The sequence below is a fragment of the Euleptes europaea genome, chromosome 6 (genome assembly GCF_029931775.1).
Source record: "Euleptes europaea isolate rEulEur1 chromosome 6, rEulEur1.hap1, whole genome shotgun sequence".
Taxonomy (NCBI): Eukaryota; Metazoa; Chordata; class Lepidosauria; order Squamata; family Sphaerodactylidae; genus Euleptes; species Euleptes europaea.
This window is the reverse complement of record NC_079317.1, coordinates 98351868-98367892: the sequence shown is the minus strand read 5'-3', so window position 1 is coordinate 98367892 and position 16025 is coordinate 98351868. Positions and strand designations below refer to the sequence as shown.

At 45.2% G+C, this 16025-nt stretch overlaps 1 protein-coding gene across 2 annotated transcripts in view; it reads left to right on the top strand.

The window, feature by feature from the left end:
- The window catches only part of PKP3 (plakophilin 3), an 82442-nt gene that overhangs the window by 56235 nt on the left and 10182 nt on the right, over window positions 1–16025 (top strand). For both annotated transcript variants that reach the window (XM_056851673.1, XM_056851672.1), the window contains 4 exons: window positions 4466–4554; window positions 5353–6083; window positions 7810–7933; window positions 8635–8839. In XM_056851673.1, the coding sequence (XP_056707651.1) occupies window positions 4471–4554; window positions 5353–6083; window positions 7810–7933; window positions 8635–8839 (1144 nt within the window). In that variant the 5' untranslated portion in view covers window positions 4466–4470. The remainder of the gene's footprint in view (window positions 1–4465; window positions 4555–5352; window positions 6084–7809; window positions 7934–8634; window positions 8840–16025) is intronic.

Genomic DNA, 16025 nt, shown 5'->3' with positions numbered 1-16025 from the left:
CTACATACCACAATAGCCCCCACATTTCTGTGTTGGAAAAGCATGTGTACATTTTTGTATAAGATGATCACACATGTTTATTTCATTTCATCTGTGCAGAAAATGGTTGAATGTGAGGAGTTTTAAGAGTTCAAATGAGGCTTGATTTGCAATGGTGATACTTTTAGGAATCAGGTTTTATCCCACCTCCACAAGAATAACTGTTGTGTCTGTGGAGTTTTAATGCTATTCTGTCTCCACACTGTTTCGAAGGTGAACTCCCGTGATGCAATCCCCTGTTTATCTCAAGCTTTCTTTTTGTCTGTCGCCCAAGGAAGCATGTACATTTAAACAAGCGCACTTTTAGTATTCTTAACCCGATATTTAGAAGCCAAAGTAGAAGCACCACTGGAAAATAAGATCTCCTCTGGTTTTGGTTTGTTTGTATCAAGTGAATAGGGGTGATGGCTGCAGGGGTTGAGGGCTAGAATAGAGATTGGTGCAGGGGAGGGGCGGTTAACCCTTCTCCCCAGTACTGTTTTCCCAACCCCAGTTGCATCCCCCTGCAGTAATTTGCTGCTTGTTCCATGAGGGAAATGTGTGTGTGTGTGTGTGTGTGTGTAAAGTGCCTTCAAGTCGCAGCCGATTTATGGCGACCCCTTATGGGGTTTTCAAGGCAAGAGACTAACAGAGGTGGTTTGCCAGTGCCTTCCTCTGCATAGCAACCCTGGTATTCCTTGGTGGTCTCCCATCCAAATACTAACCAGGGCTGACCCTGCTTAGCTTCTGAGATCTGACGAGATCAGGCTCGCCTGGGCCATCCATACAGGCACTCCATTCTTTCAAGAGAAGTAGATAAACCTTCCAGAATGTTTAGCCACTTCCAGTTCTTAACCAAAAGCAAATGGAGGTGTCACTGCATACAAGGCACCATGCCATATCCCACTGCAGTGTGTTCTGGGATATTATCCAGGAATTCATGCGTAGGTGGAATGTGAGCCACTACGATATTATCATCTGATTAAAAGAGCATCAGAAAAAAAAACACCATAAATAACTGAATGACAGGAAAGGAAAAGCCAAATGCACAAGTACTTCTCATGAATTTAAAATGGAGGACAGCAGCCCTATAAATGAGAATCAAAGACAAACGAAAGCTAAAAGATGTGCACATACTCTTGTGCGCTATAGCCCTTTGGTCTGAGTCAACAGGGCAGTTCTGATGATCTTCCATGCTGTGTGGGAAGCTCTTGGTACAAGATGAAGTCGTCTTGAGAATAACTGCCAAATTTATTGGTGTTAAAGGATGTTTATTCCCAGGAGTTTTAGGACGTGAGATAGTCCTAAAACTATAGTGAGATAGTGAAACAGGACTGTTCTGAAATAAACTGTGTCCTCTAGTGTTTATTCCCCCAAAAGAACAGGACACCTTGAAATGTTGCTGCCTTTTCACTATGGCTTTGGCTACCATATAAGGCATGGTTGCTGGCCAGTCCAGATTACTAGGAACATATGGTGAAAACTGGGACATTGCAGGGGCAGTGAAGGGTAGTTTTAAAAATTAGGTTCAGTTCAGAGACTTTTGACAGACATTGGACAATTGGCTGAACATCAATAGTTCCAACAAGCATTCAGGGGCTATAACGGACAACAGATATTGTGTCAACAGTGCCATGCCGTGGCGTGAGAAGAAAGCCAGGGTAATTTTGGACCAAATTAGCAGGATCATTCACAACCAGGAAACCATTAAGCAGTAAACTGTATGATGCTGCTCAGCCATTTTATGACCTTAACTAGAATACAGCCGAGATTTAATCTGTGTCTGGGCTCACCAGGATTCTGCCCCAGCATCTGTTTTCAGTGCCATGGCTCAATGCTCAAGAAGTGAGTGAAGATGCCTCTGAGCAAGTCGTCCACTAAGTAAGGACAGTGTCCCTACCTGGCAGCAATCGGGGGGGGGGGGAACAGAGTTCAGGCTAAAGTCAATATGCAGGAGAACCTTTAAGCAGAGCAAATAGATGAGTCAAGGTGAAGAGAACCAACATCATTTGAGAAAAGTCTGGGTAGATTAGAAGAAAGGTGAGGCAATCCAGACAAACAGCGATGTCTCAGCCATAACGTCTAGATCTGAAGGGGTGATATCACTTAGGAAGTTATTACAGGTCACTCTGGAAGTTAGACTGATAAAGATAAATAGAGGTCTGAATAAGGCCGGTCTCTTTATGATGCAAGCTTCAAAGCTCAAAGGTTCTCTAGCTTCGGCTTCTCCAGATCCCTTGGTGACAGTTCCAATGCTAGCATATTATAGCAACACAGAAAGGAGTCTAACATTGCATTCCTAAGGAGAGTTACGCCAGTCTAAGCCCATTGAAATGAATGGGCTTAGACTGGAGTAACTCTCCTTAGGAATGCACTGTAAATTGTGGACCTTATAGACTAACAGTTTTATGTGTCATAGTTTTTTGTGAATTATAGCCTACTTCCATCAGATATATGACATTTGTCCTCAGTTGGAACATTTCTATGTAGTACCCAAATCTATACAAGATAAGCGCAGTGACTTTTACAACAGCAATAATTGCACAATCTTTCTAGCTTTGCTAGCCTAATTGAACACCTGTAGTGGTGAGAAACTGTTAGTCAAGACCTCGATAAATACAGTCAGATTTACCAATATAGTCTAGACTCTGTGTGTCAGTTTGAGAGAATACACACGTGAACACACATACCAACTGAGGGTATATATACTTCATGAAATTCGTTTTTTGTTCCTGAATTCCTTGACCCCATATATTGCACGCACACTTGTTTGTAGGCCCACATTCTGTTTTCAACCAGCCAGTATGGCCTTTTACCACACAGACTGTGGCATCTATTCTGCGCAGTTTAAAGCACATCTTGCAGAAAGCAATAATAGCTTAATGTAGAGCTCTGTGCAGAGGCAATATGCTTTGCTGAGTACCAGATCCGGGGAGACAGAAGGCATGGCCATTACCTTCACTTTCACACTTTTGAGGTTCCTAGCTGGAACCAGAACGGAAATTTGGTCTGATCCAGCCATTCAATTCTCTGGTTATTTTGTTGCCTCACCTGGCTTTCATTTCAAGGTGTGAGTTGTACATCCAGTCCCAATGATGTGTTCATTCCCTGCTATCTTCGTTCATAGGATCTTAAGTAGTAGACTGGGAACAGCTGATTTTTGGAAAGTAGCTTGCCCAATAGACAATACTGGGTAAGATGAACCAATACCTCAGTGCTCAAACAGAAGAAACAAAAATCAGGTGTCTCCGCCTGTCTATAAAATGCAAATTTAGGTGTTGCAGGCTCAGTTTGCCTTCGGGCTGTCCAGGAAAGGAAGAGGAGGTTTAACCTGGGTTTTCTACTTGAAACCAACTCCTCCTGCTCTGGTATTAGCCTTTTAAATGGAAATTTATGTGTCTTTTAAAATATGCATATTTTCCTTTAAAGTGTTAACAGAGTTGATGTTGAATAGTAAAACCCAGTGGAGGTTAAAGGGATAAACGTTTTCTCCCTTTCCTGCACAGCCCTGAGGCAAATTAAGGTTGCAGGATCCTGTAGTTTGCAATCTGTCGAAACACGAAGAGGCACTAGGCAGGGATACCCGAAGTCATAATTACTAGATGGGATCAGTCACAGACCCATGGTGCTTTTCCTACAGTCTGAAAAGAAGACTGAGAGGGGATATGATTACTATCTTCAAGTACTTGAAGGGCTGTCATATAGAGGATGGTGCCAAGTTGTTTTCTGTTGCCCCAGAAGGTCGGACCAGAACCAGTGGGTTAAAATTAAATCAGAAGAATTTCCATCTAGACATTAGGAAGAATTTTCTAACATTTAGAGTGGTTCCTCAGTGGAACAGGCTTCCTCAGGAGGTGGTAAGCTCTCCTTCCCTGGAGGTTTTTAAGCAGAGGCTACAGGGCCATCTGTCAGCAATGCTGATTCTGTGAACTTGGGCAGTTCATGGAAGGGGGGCATCTTGGCCATCTTCTGAGGTCTGGGTGTGTGTAGGGGAGGTAGTTGTGAGTTTCCTGCATTGTGCAGGGGGTTGGACTAGATGACCCTGGTGGTACCTTCCATCTCTATGAGTCTATGAGGGGTTAAAGTAGCCTGCCCTGGATGGGCCAGGCTAGCCTGATCTCATCATAATCCAGAAGCTAAGCAGGGTCAACATTGGTTAGTATTTGGATGGGAGACCACCAAGAAAGTCCAGGGTTGATATGCAGAGGCAGGCAGTGGCAAACCAACTCTGTTCTTGCCTTGAAAACCCTACAGGGCCGCCATAAGTCAGCTGCAACTTGACGGCACTCTCCACCACAACAGAGGGGGGGGGGGGTTGAAGGATGATATTCTCAGTCAGATAGTGTATCTCCTTCCAGGTTTTTGCTGCCCCTGCTGTTGAGCTGTTTGCCAAACCCCACACTCTTAACTAATTTTGCTCAATCCATTGTCTCTCTACATCCTGCAGGTGGAATGATCTCCAATGGCAAATACAACACTCTTCAGCCAAGCTTTAGCTCCAGATCCCAAACAAATGGCACAGACCACAAAGGCTCCGTAAGTACACAAATGTTGCTGGGCCAACCTAGCTGTCTGTCATCACCTGTTCATTGCTAATGAAACTTGGCTGCAGCACTGGCAACATGTTGTTGCTGCATTTTTATTAGTATTATCTGTGCCCTGACCTGGATAGCCCAGGCTAGCCTGGACGATCTTGGAAGCTAAGCAGGGTCGGCCCTGGTTAGTATTTGGATGGGAGACCACTAAGAAATACCAGGATCTCTAACCTTGAAAACCCTCAGGGTCGCCATAAGTTGGCTGCAACTTGACATTAAAAAAAAAAGTTTGGTAAAGGATTCTGCTGACCAATGACGGCTTGACTCTCTTTTTGGTTCCCCATACTATCACAAAATTGCCCCCCAGTGGTGTAACACAGCCTTGCAGGGATGGTATCAGTAACATACACCATTCTACTTTATCCCAACAATGATGCCAGGGTCAGTTGCGCTAATTGTGAAGGTTATTTGTAGAGTAGCACAGACATTGCTGAGCAGAATGGAGCCTACAGAAGATGCCCATTAATGATTAATTAACAGGTGGTGTGAACACACTCCCGTTGAACTTGTAGCTGGAGCCAGCGATAACATTTGCAGGGCTAAACACAAATACAATTTAATTTGTTAGCAAATTTGCCTTCAGACATTGACATCACTGCTTAATTTCTTTCCGTTTCAAACATACAACATCTTGTTTCATAAATTCTATAATGTTGTACACGAATCAGGAAAGATGTGGCCAAACGGGACATATTTTCATGGCTTCATTTCTGCTCTCTCTTTTTCCTGCCTCCCGCAGCTATATCAGACAAAGAAAGGATACAACACCATGAAGTCTACTAACTGGTCCTCTCGCTCAGCAGTGGACCTCAGGCCCAGCAGAAGGATGGCCTCCGTCAGCAACGGTGTTGGGCCCAAGGGCCTAAATTATGGCATGAATTACACCCTGTCTCAAGCTGCCAACTCGACTTCACGCCCAGGCTCTTTCCATGAACGAAGCTATCGGGCCCGTCCGAACTACGACACCATGTCCCTCCACTCCCTGCGCTTGGCGGATGGGCCGGGCAGTCCTGGGGGCATCGACGAGCGCTATAGCATCATGTCTGAGCAGATAGACCCATTGGCACAAGCTTCTCTCTACAAAAACAGGGGAGGCGTCAACTTCAACAAATCCTACTCCTTCGAAAGGCAGATGAGTGCTGGATCTAATGTTGGCATGAAGGGGCCAACCAACTGGATGGATGGTGTGGATGGACCCCAAAATAGGACAGTCATCCGTGCACCAGCCATGCGCACCTTGCAGCGCTTCCAAAGCAACAACCGCTCCCGCATGAGCACCGGCTCCTTCAGTGGACTCCAGTCTTCCCAAGGAGGCGTTGGGAGCTCCTATGCAGGCGTAGTGGAGCGCAGTTCCCGTGCCCCGTCTGTGCATAGCTTGGCTAATTCCAACCACCATTTGCAAGACCTGCGTGCCATTGATATGTATGATGGTCACAACTCACTCGTGACCCAACAGTCCTTTTCTGGCGGGTGAGTGTCTTATAATGGACGTACAGGAGGAGGGATGTTGCTGTATTTCCAGTTGGTGCCTCCAAGGAGAGAGAAACAAATTGAGGTTTTCCTCTGGGGACATGGGTGTCTTCCACATGGATTTCAGTGCTTTGGGGAAGTGGGATTTTTCCTGTTTCTCCACAGCATCATGGTACATTTGTGCACCTCTGATGGCTCCCCAGATTTTTTCCAATCTTTCTCAAACCTGCTTTGGTCCAAAGTTTTGGAAAAGGTCAGAGTAAAGTCTGGATGGTGGCTGCTGTAGGTGGGAAAATTCAGATTTTCTGGCTCACGTGGCAGCCATTTTCCCTAACTCTGTCCCTATGGCAGCCATTTCCTGTCCCTGCCTCCAGGGAGGGGGCACTAGAACATCATTGCACTGATAGGTGTAGCAATTTCTCTGAATCCTTGTTTTCACTTTTAAGTACGTTTTTAGCCCTTTTACTTGAAGAGATACAAGGGGAAAGGCATATCTGCACAAGACAGGGACTAGAGACTTACTTTTTGTGTAAATGAAAGCTGAGAATTCAGAGATACTGCTACACCTGTTGGTACAGTGGTATATCAATATTCTGCAGCCACACGAGTGATGGAGAAACCACATAAGCCTGTCCGTGTGTGGAAGACACCATAGTCTTGGAACAGGTTTGTACTCCCCAGCCTGGTGAGTAGTCTGGTGTTTTAGGCAGGACCTTGATTCCCACTTGTTTCTGCTCCACATGGCTGGGGAAAGGCTGTCACTCTGGAGAACTTGCTATTACTATAGTGGCAAAGTAGAGAGAGAAGCCTAGCACATGATACGATGCTGCAAGGGAAACGGCTGGGCTTGTACACTGTGATTTTACAAGCTGTTTATTAGGATGCTGTGATGTAATGTTGAAGTCAGAGCTGGGAAACTGTGGTAGCTCCTGGATGCTCATTTGTTATTGATGTGAAGTTGACTCCATGTATTTGGTAAAGGATTATAATACACCTCACCTTTTCCTGTGATTTCTGATGCTGGGAATTCTTTCCTTTCAGAAATAATAGGCAGGAACATACTCAGCCTTGTCTGAAGCCTTGGTCCACAACCTCCACAGAACCTGCAAGTTATTTTGGAGTTTTACAGTCTGCAAATCTCTAGTCCTCTTTGAAAAACAAAACTGTAGCCCTCGTTGGTTCTTGTAGGTTATCCGGGCTGTGTAACCATGGTCTTGGTATTTTCTTTCCTGACGTTTCGCCAGCAGCTGTGTCCTTCAGTGTTACTCCTCTGAAGATGCCTGCCACAGCTGCTGGCGAAACGTCAGGAAAGAAAATACCAAGACCACGGTTACACAGCCCGGATAACCTACAAGAACCAATGAACTCTGACCGTGAAAGCCTTCGACAATATTTTGTAGCCCTTGTGATTAAGGAGAAATGCTGAAAATGGGAGAAACAAAGAGGCAAGGTTCAGACATCCAAATGAGGTGTATAATAATAATGAAATAGGCTTTAGGGCTGTGCAGGACCCCATTACCCTTCTTGCATGTCTCGATTTCTGTTCCTTGGCCAGCGAAACCAAATTTCCAAGATCACCGCCCCTCTTTAGCATACCATTTCAGGAATGCCACAAAATGTGTACTTTAGCTGAGTTTGTATAATGGGCATTTGGATTATTATTTTTTAAGCACACTATTGACAGGGCCCGGCATCATGTCGTTTTTGACTCCACTTTGATTTTCAGGTTTGATGACATGGACCTGCCCTCTGCGGTGAAGTACCTGATGGCCAGTGACCCCAACCTGCAAGTGCTTGGGGCTGCCTACATCCAGCACAAGTGTTATAGTGACAATGACGCCAAGAAACAGGTGAGTATGATAGAAGTAGAGAGGAATATATGAAGCTGCCTTATAATGAATGAGGGTCTTTGGTCCATCCATCTCAACTCTCGACTGTTGTCACCTATCCAGGGCTTCAGAGCCACTCTCAACCCCTTAGATCTTTTAACTAGAGATGCTGGGGGTGTTGAACCAGGGACCTTCTCTGTGTGAAACACATGCTCTAACACTGAGCTGTGGTCCCTCCCATGATGAGCTTTGTCCAGAGCCTCAGTCTGAATCCCAAAGGGACAAACAATTGGTTCTTGTAGGTTATCCGGGCTGTGTGACCGTGGTCTTGGTATTTTCTTTCCTGACGTTTCGCCAGCAGCTGTGGAACGTCAGGAAAGAAAATACCAAGACCACGGTTACACAGCCCGGATAACCTACAAGAACCAATGAACTCTGACCGTGAAAGCCTTTGACAATATTTTGGGACAAACAATGTTTGCAGGTTTAGTCACTGATGTGTCTCATTTAAGAGAATGTTGTTTCAGTCACGAGGCAGTGTAGATGAGCTGAACTGCCGAATGTGAACGGATGTGTTATCTGAGCTGGGAGAAAGGAGATTGCCTTAGGTGACATAGCAGAGTGGAGATTAGGAGAGGGTCGCCCAGGGATTTGCTTTCATGTTTCTGTCTCCAATTTGTTTGTTTGGTTTTTTTATTTCTGTTTCCTTCTCGCTGCTACAGGCTCGCAGCCTCCAAGCTGTGTCCAAGCTGGTGAAGCTTTTCAACAACCCCAACCAGGAGGTGCAGCGCCACGCCACCGGTGCCATGCGCAATCTCATCTATGACAATGCTGAAAATAAGCTGACGTTGGTGGAGGAGAACGGCATTTACGAGCTGATGCGCACTTTGCGTGAGCAAGATGATGAGCTGCGCAAGAATGTTACAGGTGGGAGAATGTTGCTTAGGGCAAGTTGATGGGGCAGAGAGGTTGGGGGGCAACAAGCTGCAGCTGAGGATACAAGACAAAGAGAGGGAGCTCAGGGCTAAACATGGGCTCACTATTCTTAAGCAGCATGAAAGCACACTGCTTTACCATCTTGGCCCCACCCCAAGTGTATCTTCAGAGTTACAGATGAGTAACAGGAGTACTACAACAAAAGTAGAACCAGCCTGGCCATTACATCATGTTAGACGTAGGTTTTGGCATGCTGCCAAAAACTAGAGGGGTTAGTATGATAGTCTGCTGAGTCAAAACTAGCTTAGCAAAACTAGAGAATTCCTGCTATTGTGAATGGATACTATAACTTTCCTTGATTATATTTGAAGTGTACACAATCACATTTCACCCTGTCCTTCCTGCATTTCATAGTCTTTGAACCTGCTGTTTATGTATTCATACGTCCTAAATAAGAGATTTCTCTAGCAAGAATCACCTTGTTCAGTTTGATGAAGTAGATTCTAGTCCATCAGAGTTTATGCTGTAATAAAATCTTATTAGTCTTTAAGGTGCCACTGGACTCCTGCTTATGTTTGCCCCAAACTAATCTCCCTGTGAGAAGGACATGCCCTACCCTGCTATAACATTGCCTGGGAGTTCTCACTTTGCATGGACCAGAACCACCATACTACGAGTTCTCCTTGCTGCACTCCATGGTATTGCCTGTCACTTGCCGGGGAAGGGGAAACTCACACTTTGGTGGCCCCAGACTATGTCAGGAGTGATCAGGTGTAACTGTGGGAGCGAGACAATGTCACAGGGAAGCTGTTTTGGGTGGCATCGCCATGGTAAATGTCACAAGTTGTCTGGCTCTTATGCTCATGTCAGAATTATTAATGCATGCAAATCAGATTCAGGAAATAAAAGACCCTGGTGAGAATTCTATATTATTATTGGGGAGGTCTAAGTAGAAAGGGGATTCTGGAGTGAGGGAGGGGCCCCCATAGGTTGCCATGTTACCACCTGGAGATTTCAACTGTACCACTAGTTGGCTGCTTAACTTGGAGACAAGTCAGCTGTGGTTTCTCCAGATTTCTGCAATGCAAAAGGGGTGGGGAGGAAATTGCACAGGAGAAACCACAGCTGCCTCTTCCACAGAGTTCAGTGACAAGTTGAAAGATACAACGGGAATGTCCAGGTCACAATCTGGCACCCCTGTCTACCACCAGCGAAAGTTTGGCTAGCAGCTGCTACCACAATTCATGAGTCTGTTTCAGTGGTTTCTGTATTAATCATTGCAGCAGCACTCTTTGAGACACAGGAATAATTTGTGGGAGTAGGGATGGTAATTACATCTGATCTCTTGAGTACAGAGATATCCCCTGGAGAAAATGGCTGCTTTGGAGAGTGGATTATGTGGCATGGCACCCTGCTGAGGTCCCTCCCCATACCAAACCCTGCCTTCCCCCCCAGCCTCCAACCCCAAATGTCCAGGAATTTTTGAACCCAGAACTGGCAACCCTTGCTTCCACCCAGGGGTTTTTCACCACAGGAGTAGCAGGAAGTCCCCGCAGTAAATTAGAACATCCAAAAGATGTGTCCAAAGCAGACACAACTCAACTCGCTCCTGAGTCCCAGTTCTTCCTCTAAAACGAAACTCTAATTTTCTCCAGCTGCAATGGGATGCTGCAGGCTGGCTGAGGACGGAGTGTCCATGTGGATGACACAGCTGTAGCCACTTTGGGGAGGAGGGTGGAGCTACACTCTGCTTTCAAAATGGCTCAGAGCTGCTCATTGCCATGCACCATTTATTCTGTACGCGCATCCCTACACACACCGCCAGTCAGCTCTTCAAAGGCTTTCCCCCCTTTCCTTGCCAAGTCGTGCTGTAGCAACAGCACAGCTCTATAAGGAAAGGGAAAGACAGCAGAAACGTCGTTGTTTCTGGGCAACGGGGGGGGGGGGTCCTTCAAAGTCATTGTTGGCTCTGCATTTTTGCACAGGCATGACAGAGAAAGTGGGGAGGAGCTGGAACCGAGGGAGCTGCACCTAGTGGAGCGGGAATCCAATGTGTGCAGAGACCGTCCCTGCCCTGCTGGCTACTGCTGTTGTAGGAAGTGTAGATGCAGCCCTAGACTGGGCTGCTTGTACCTAGTGTAGTTGTGTGCAATGCAAAACTAGGCACACTCTTCCCTGATCCATCCTCTGTGCCATATCTCCCTTTATGCTCCCTTTCAAAACTAGCTGCCTTATCTGGCAAATTTCCCAAATACTGGCTTTTTTCTCGGACAATTTGCCAGGCGCTGGAGGGCATGGCAAACTGATAGAGGAAGAAATCACTGGAGATTTAGCAACTCCCCTAAAAAAAACCCCAGCTACCCCAACATTTTCTGAGTTGACATTGGAATGCCGCCCCCCCCCATTAGCAGAGGGAATTTGAATAAGCACTAGGAAATCTGAGTGCAGAGGAGCTCAATAGAAGTCTAAAATGTGTGGGCTGGGGAAAGGGATTCAGGAGTCCCATTCCCTTTATATCATGGCATGCTGAAAAGGGAGATAAATATAGGCTGTGGGGAGAGCAGGGGCTAGAGACTGGCGCTAGTCCAGCTCCCTGCTATCTTTGCATGGGGAGTGCTGAGACGCTGAACAGAGAGATCCAGCAAATGGGAGATTACTTTTACTTCTATTACAGAAGGGTTTTTTTTTTTAATCCTGCCCAACAGGCTCAGATTGTCTAATCGAATACCAGGGCTAATGGGAAAGTTAGGCCCAGGAGCAATGATGTAATGAGCTTTAACACAGTTTTACAAGCGCAGTGGAGTCTGTGAAAGGGGTTTTAGCTGAATACAATCGAAGGATGGAGAGAGTAATCCCCCCCCATCACAGCCCAGGGCCCACACCTCATTCAGTAGCCAAGGCCAGCCTCTTGCTGCTGATACGGGCGGAGAAAAAGAGGAAGAGAATGGCAAGCCAGCTCCCCACTGAACACCCACCTTTGGCCCTCTGCATGACCAAGACCTAGGGTTGCCAACCTCCAGGTGGTTAGAAACAAAGAGGATAACCTATGCTGGAACTAGTGGAGACTGTTGGAGAAGGCAGCACGTGGCTCAATAGTAAAACTAAAGTAAACCCAAATTGGGAAATATGTATGAAAAGAACTGCAAGGGTGATTAATTCTAAACCAAAACAATAATAATACACCAACATCAAATAATTAGCATACATCAAATAATGCACAGGAGCTTGAGGGGGGTCATATAATCTGTGTTGGAATGCACACGGAAACCTCAAACTACAAACAAGGCAAATAAGGATGCAATGTATACAATGTTACAATGTATAAGCCTCAAACAAACTGAAAAAAAATGGATACAGTAAAGAAAAGTTGAAACAAGCCTCACCAGGCTTATATACAATGTATTTAAAGGTGGAAACAAAAGCCTCACCGGGCTGAAGCCTCACCGGGCTGTTATTGTAAAGAACAAATGAAATAATTGGTGCAAAAGCTCAAAGTCATAGTCCATAATTCAACACAAAGAAAACCTGAGCCGGTGGATGAACAGGTGGGTACAAAGCAAGGACGCGTTTCGAAATCCTTCATCAGTTTGCCGACCACGTAATGGATTAAGGAGAAATGCTTAAAATGCAACTTCAGTGAATGAATGGTGGTTCCTTTGTTTCCACCTTTAAATACATTGTATATAAGCCTGGTGAGGCTTGTTTCAACTTTTGTTTACTGTATCCATTTTTTCAGTTTGTTTGAGGCTTATACATTGTAACATTGTATACATTGTATCCTTATTTGCCTTGTTTGTAGTTTGAGGTTTCCGTGTGCATTCCAACACAGATTATATGACCTCCCTCAAGCTCCTGTGCATTATTTGATGTATGCTAATTATTTGATGTTGGTGTATTAATATTGTTTTGGTTTAGAATTAATCACTTTTGCAGTTCTATTCATACATATATCCTAATTTGGGTTTACTTTAGTTTTACTATTGAGCCACGTGCTGCAACCTCCAGGTGGTGGCAGAAGATCTCCTGCTATTACAACTGATCTCCAGCTGATAGAGATCAGATCACCTGGACAAAATGGCCGCTTTGGCAATGGGACTCTATGGCATGGTAGTCCGTCCCTCCCCAAACTCCGCCCTCCTCAGGCTCCGTCCCCAAAACCTCCCACCGGTGGCAAAGAGGGACCTGGCAACCCTACCAAGACCTAACATGGCTTGTGTGCACATTTTTGCTTTTGCTGTGAGGCTCTTCGTGCGCAAATCAGTCAACAGACAAGGTCCAAAGCAAATATTGCGTCACTGTTTTGATTGATTTCTTGTACCTCTTGTCCCGGTGGCGCAACATGAATTGCAGTACTTTACAAGGCTTATTTCTAAATCAGACTGGCTGGTTTAGCTTCCATTCAACTATCCCCTTCTCTTCTCCTGCACAGACCAGTACTTTCTTAGAGGATTCCTGTTGAATCTGTTCTGCTCCTTCAGTTTTTTATCCAGGAAATGTGCTGCCCGATCCAGGCCCACACTCATTCTCTCTGAGTAAACATTCCTCTCCTACTTTATTTTCTCCCACCCCATTACTTGTCCAGCCCCTTTCATAATATGAGCTGAGTGTGTACAACTTCCTTCCTCGAGAACCACAAATATCCTGCTCCCATTGGTGGAGTTATGCTTCAAAAACACCCGTATCATACTCAGTGTGTGGAGATATTGTTGTTTCATTAAAAAAAAAAATCAATATTAGCAGTTGGGAGTTCAAGAAAAGTTTATAACGGACATACTGGCCCACACAAAATCCAAAACAAGAAACAAAATCTATGTTGACACTTCTTATTAGAGAATGACACAAAACCAGAATGACACAAAACATTGTACAAAGCTTTCAAGCTCATCAGAACTCTTTGTCATGCTATATGTTACAAAAATTCAACAATGAAGGAGGGAAAATGCAGTTTTTCCAGGTCAAGATCTTAGGACCTGGTCTTGTCCGAGTTAATTTTATATGCCAACTTTCTCTACCTTTTAAGGAGAATCAAACCAACTTACAATCTCCTTCCCTTCCTCTCCCCACAACAGACACTTTGTGAGGTAGGTGGGGCTGAGAGAGTTCAGAGTGAAGTGTGACGAGCCCAAGGTCACCCAGCTGGTTTCATGTTTAGGAGTGGCGAAACCAACCCTATTCACCAGATTAGAGTCCGCTGATCATGTGGAGGAGTGGGGAATCAAACATGGTCCTCCCGATTAGAGTCCACTGCTCCTAACCACTGCACCACACAGGCTGAAAAGCTTGGGAGTACAGCCTAAACCTTTGTGCACTAATTCCTGATTCTAAGAAACCCTTATCTGAAACCACTGGTTTACCCCTTTATCTGAACTCTAAGAGCAGTGCTCTTCTCACTTATTCTATCTTCTGATTATATCCAGCTTTGAACAAAACCTATTTCTCCCACACACTTGCACACTGGCATCCCATTCCCATTTTGACATTATTTATTTATTTATTTGCTTCATTTGTATCCACTTTTCTCCCCAACAAGGACCGAAAGTGGCTTACAACATTCTCCCCTTCTCCATTTTATTTTCACAACATCCCTGTGAGGGAGGTCAGGCTGAGAGTTGATTTGAAAGAATGCGGTCCTGTCAGTGCCACAGTAAAAGGACCCCATCCAGAGAAACTGCCCAGGGAAGCGCTGAGATGAGTTCCTGAAAGACAAAAGATTAACCTGCCTGCGGGGCTTTCTTGCACTAACAAGTTCATGCGATTCAATTTCTCCATGCTTTGTCATAAAATATGGTATTTAAAGGGTTTGCAGCTATACAAGTTCCTGCATGGCCTTGACAACAACCAGTGTCTGCTTCTTTCTCCTACTGCCAGAGATAGTTACTTGTCAAGGAGCTCCTTAGCCTCTTCAGGTTTTAAAGCTGATGTTAGGTGCTTAACATGCAACAGCCTTACACTGAGTGCTGAGTGTAGGGCTGTTGCATGCTACTGAGAAGTGCACACAAGCCTTGTTAGGTCTGGTGGAAAGTATGTCCCCCCCTACTCAGCAGTGGGACGCTGGTGTACTCTTCCTCTTTTTCTCCACCCATATCAGCAGCAAGAGGCTTGCCTTGGCTACTGAATGAGAAGAAGAGTTGGTTTTTATATGCCAACTTTCTCTACCAATTAAGGAAGAATCAAACTGGCTTACAATTACCTTCCCTTCCCCACAACAGGCACCCTGTGAGGTAGGTGGGGCTGAGAGAGCTCTAAGAGAGCTGTGACTAGCCCAAGGTCACCCAGCTCGCTTCATGTGGAGGAGTGGGAAAACCAACCCGGTTCACCAGATTAGCCTCCGCCGCTCATGTGGAGGAGTGGGGAATCAAACCCAGTTCTCCAGATCAGAGTTCACCGCTCCAAACCACTGCTCTTAAGCACTACACCACACTGGCTCTCTTGCAAAGGCAGATGTTCTGAGGAATGGATAGGTCTATATCACTCCTTTTTCACTTGGCTCATGTTGAAGAGTCATGTTAGGCCTCCACCATGGTTCTAGATCTCTTAAGGAGGCCAATTGGGCCTGGATGAACCTCGTGGTGCAAGAAAGCTGCAGTACTTTTCTTCCAGTCATTTTCCTGCTACACACACAGTGGCCATAGAGCACAGTTCAGTTACAAGACAGCTGTCGGGGTTTGGCCCAGCAAGGTCGCTCCTGTTTGATGCCTCTTTCTTTTTGTCTTGGAACCGCTGGAATTTTGGATTCGAGCTTTGAAAATTAACTGGACCAAATGCACCCATAGTTCCGAATGTGATATGAATTTACTTCTCAAAAATCTGCAGAGCAGCTACTTGGGTTTTTACTGCTTTGTTATTCCATCCCTTTAGAATTAGTTAAATGCTTAGCAGGGCTTTAAAGTAGGTTTCTTAAAGTGGTTGATTGATATTTGCTTTTTTTTTTTTTTACATTGATTTGCTGGTTTGTTTCAGCTGAACTTTAAATAGCATCGTGTGGGATGCTGATTGCTAGTGCAGCAGTTCAGAGATGACTGTGAAGATGCCAACAGCTTCAAGGGAGCATCCTGCACATAGATGCCCTAACCTAATGAAGCAGGACCCTGTCAACATTTCAAGAGTCCCAAGGAGGCCTGCCTTACAGCAGACCTGATATTGTTCAGACTTTCAATGTGAACCAGTACATAAAACG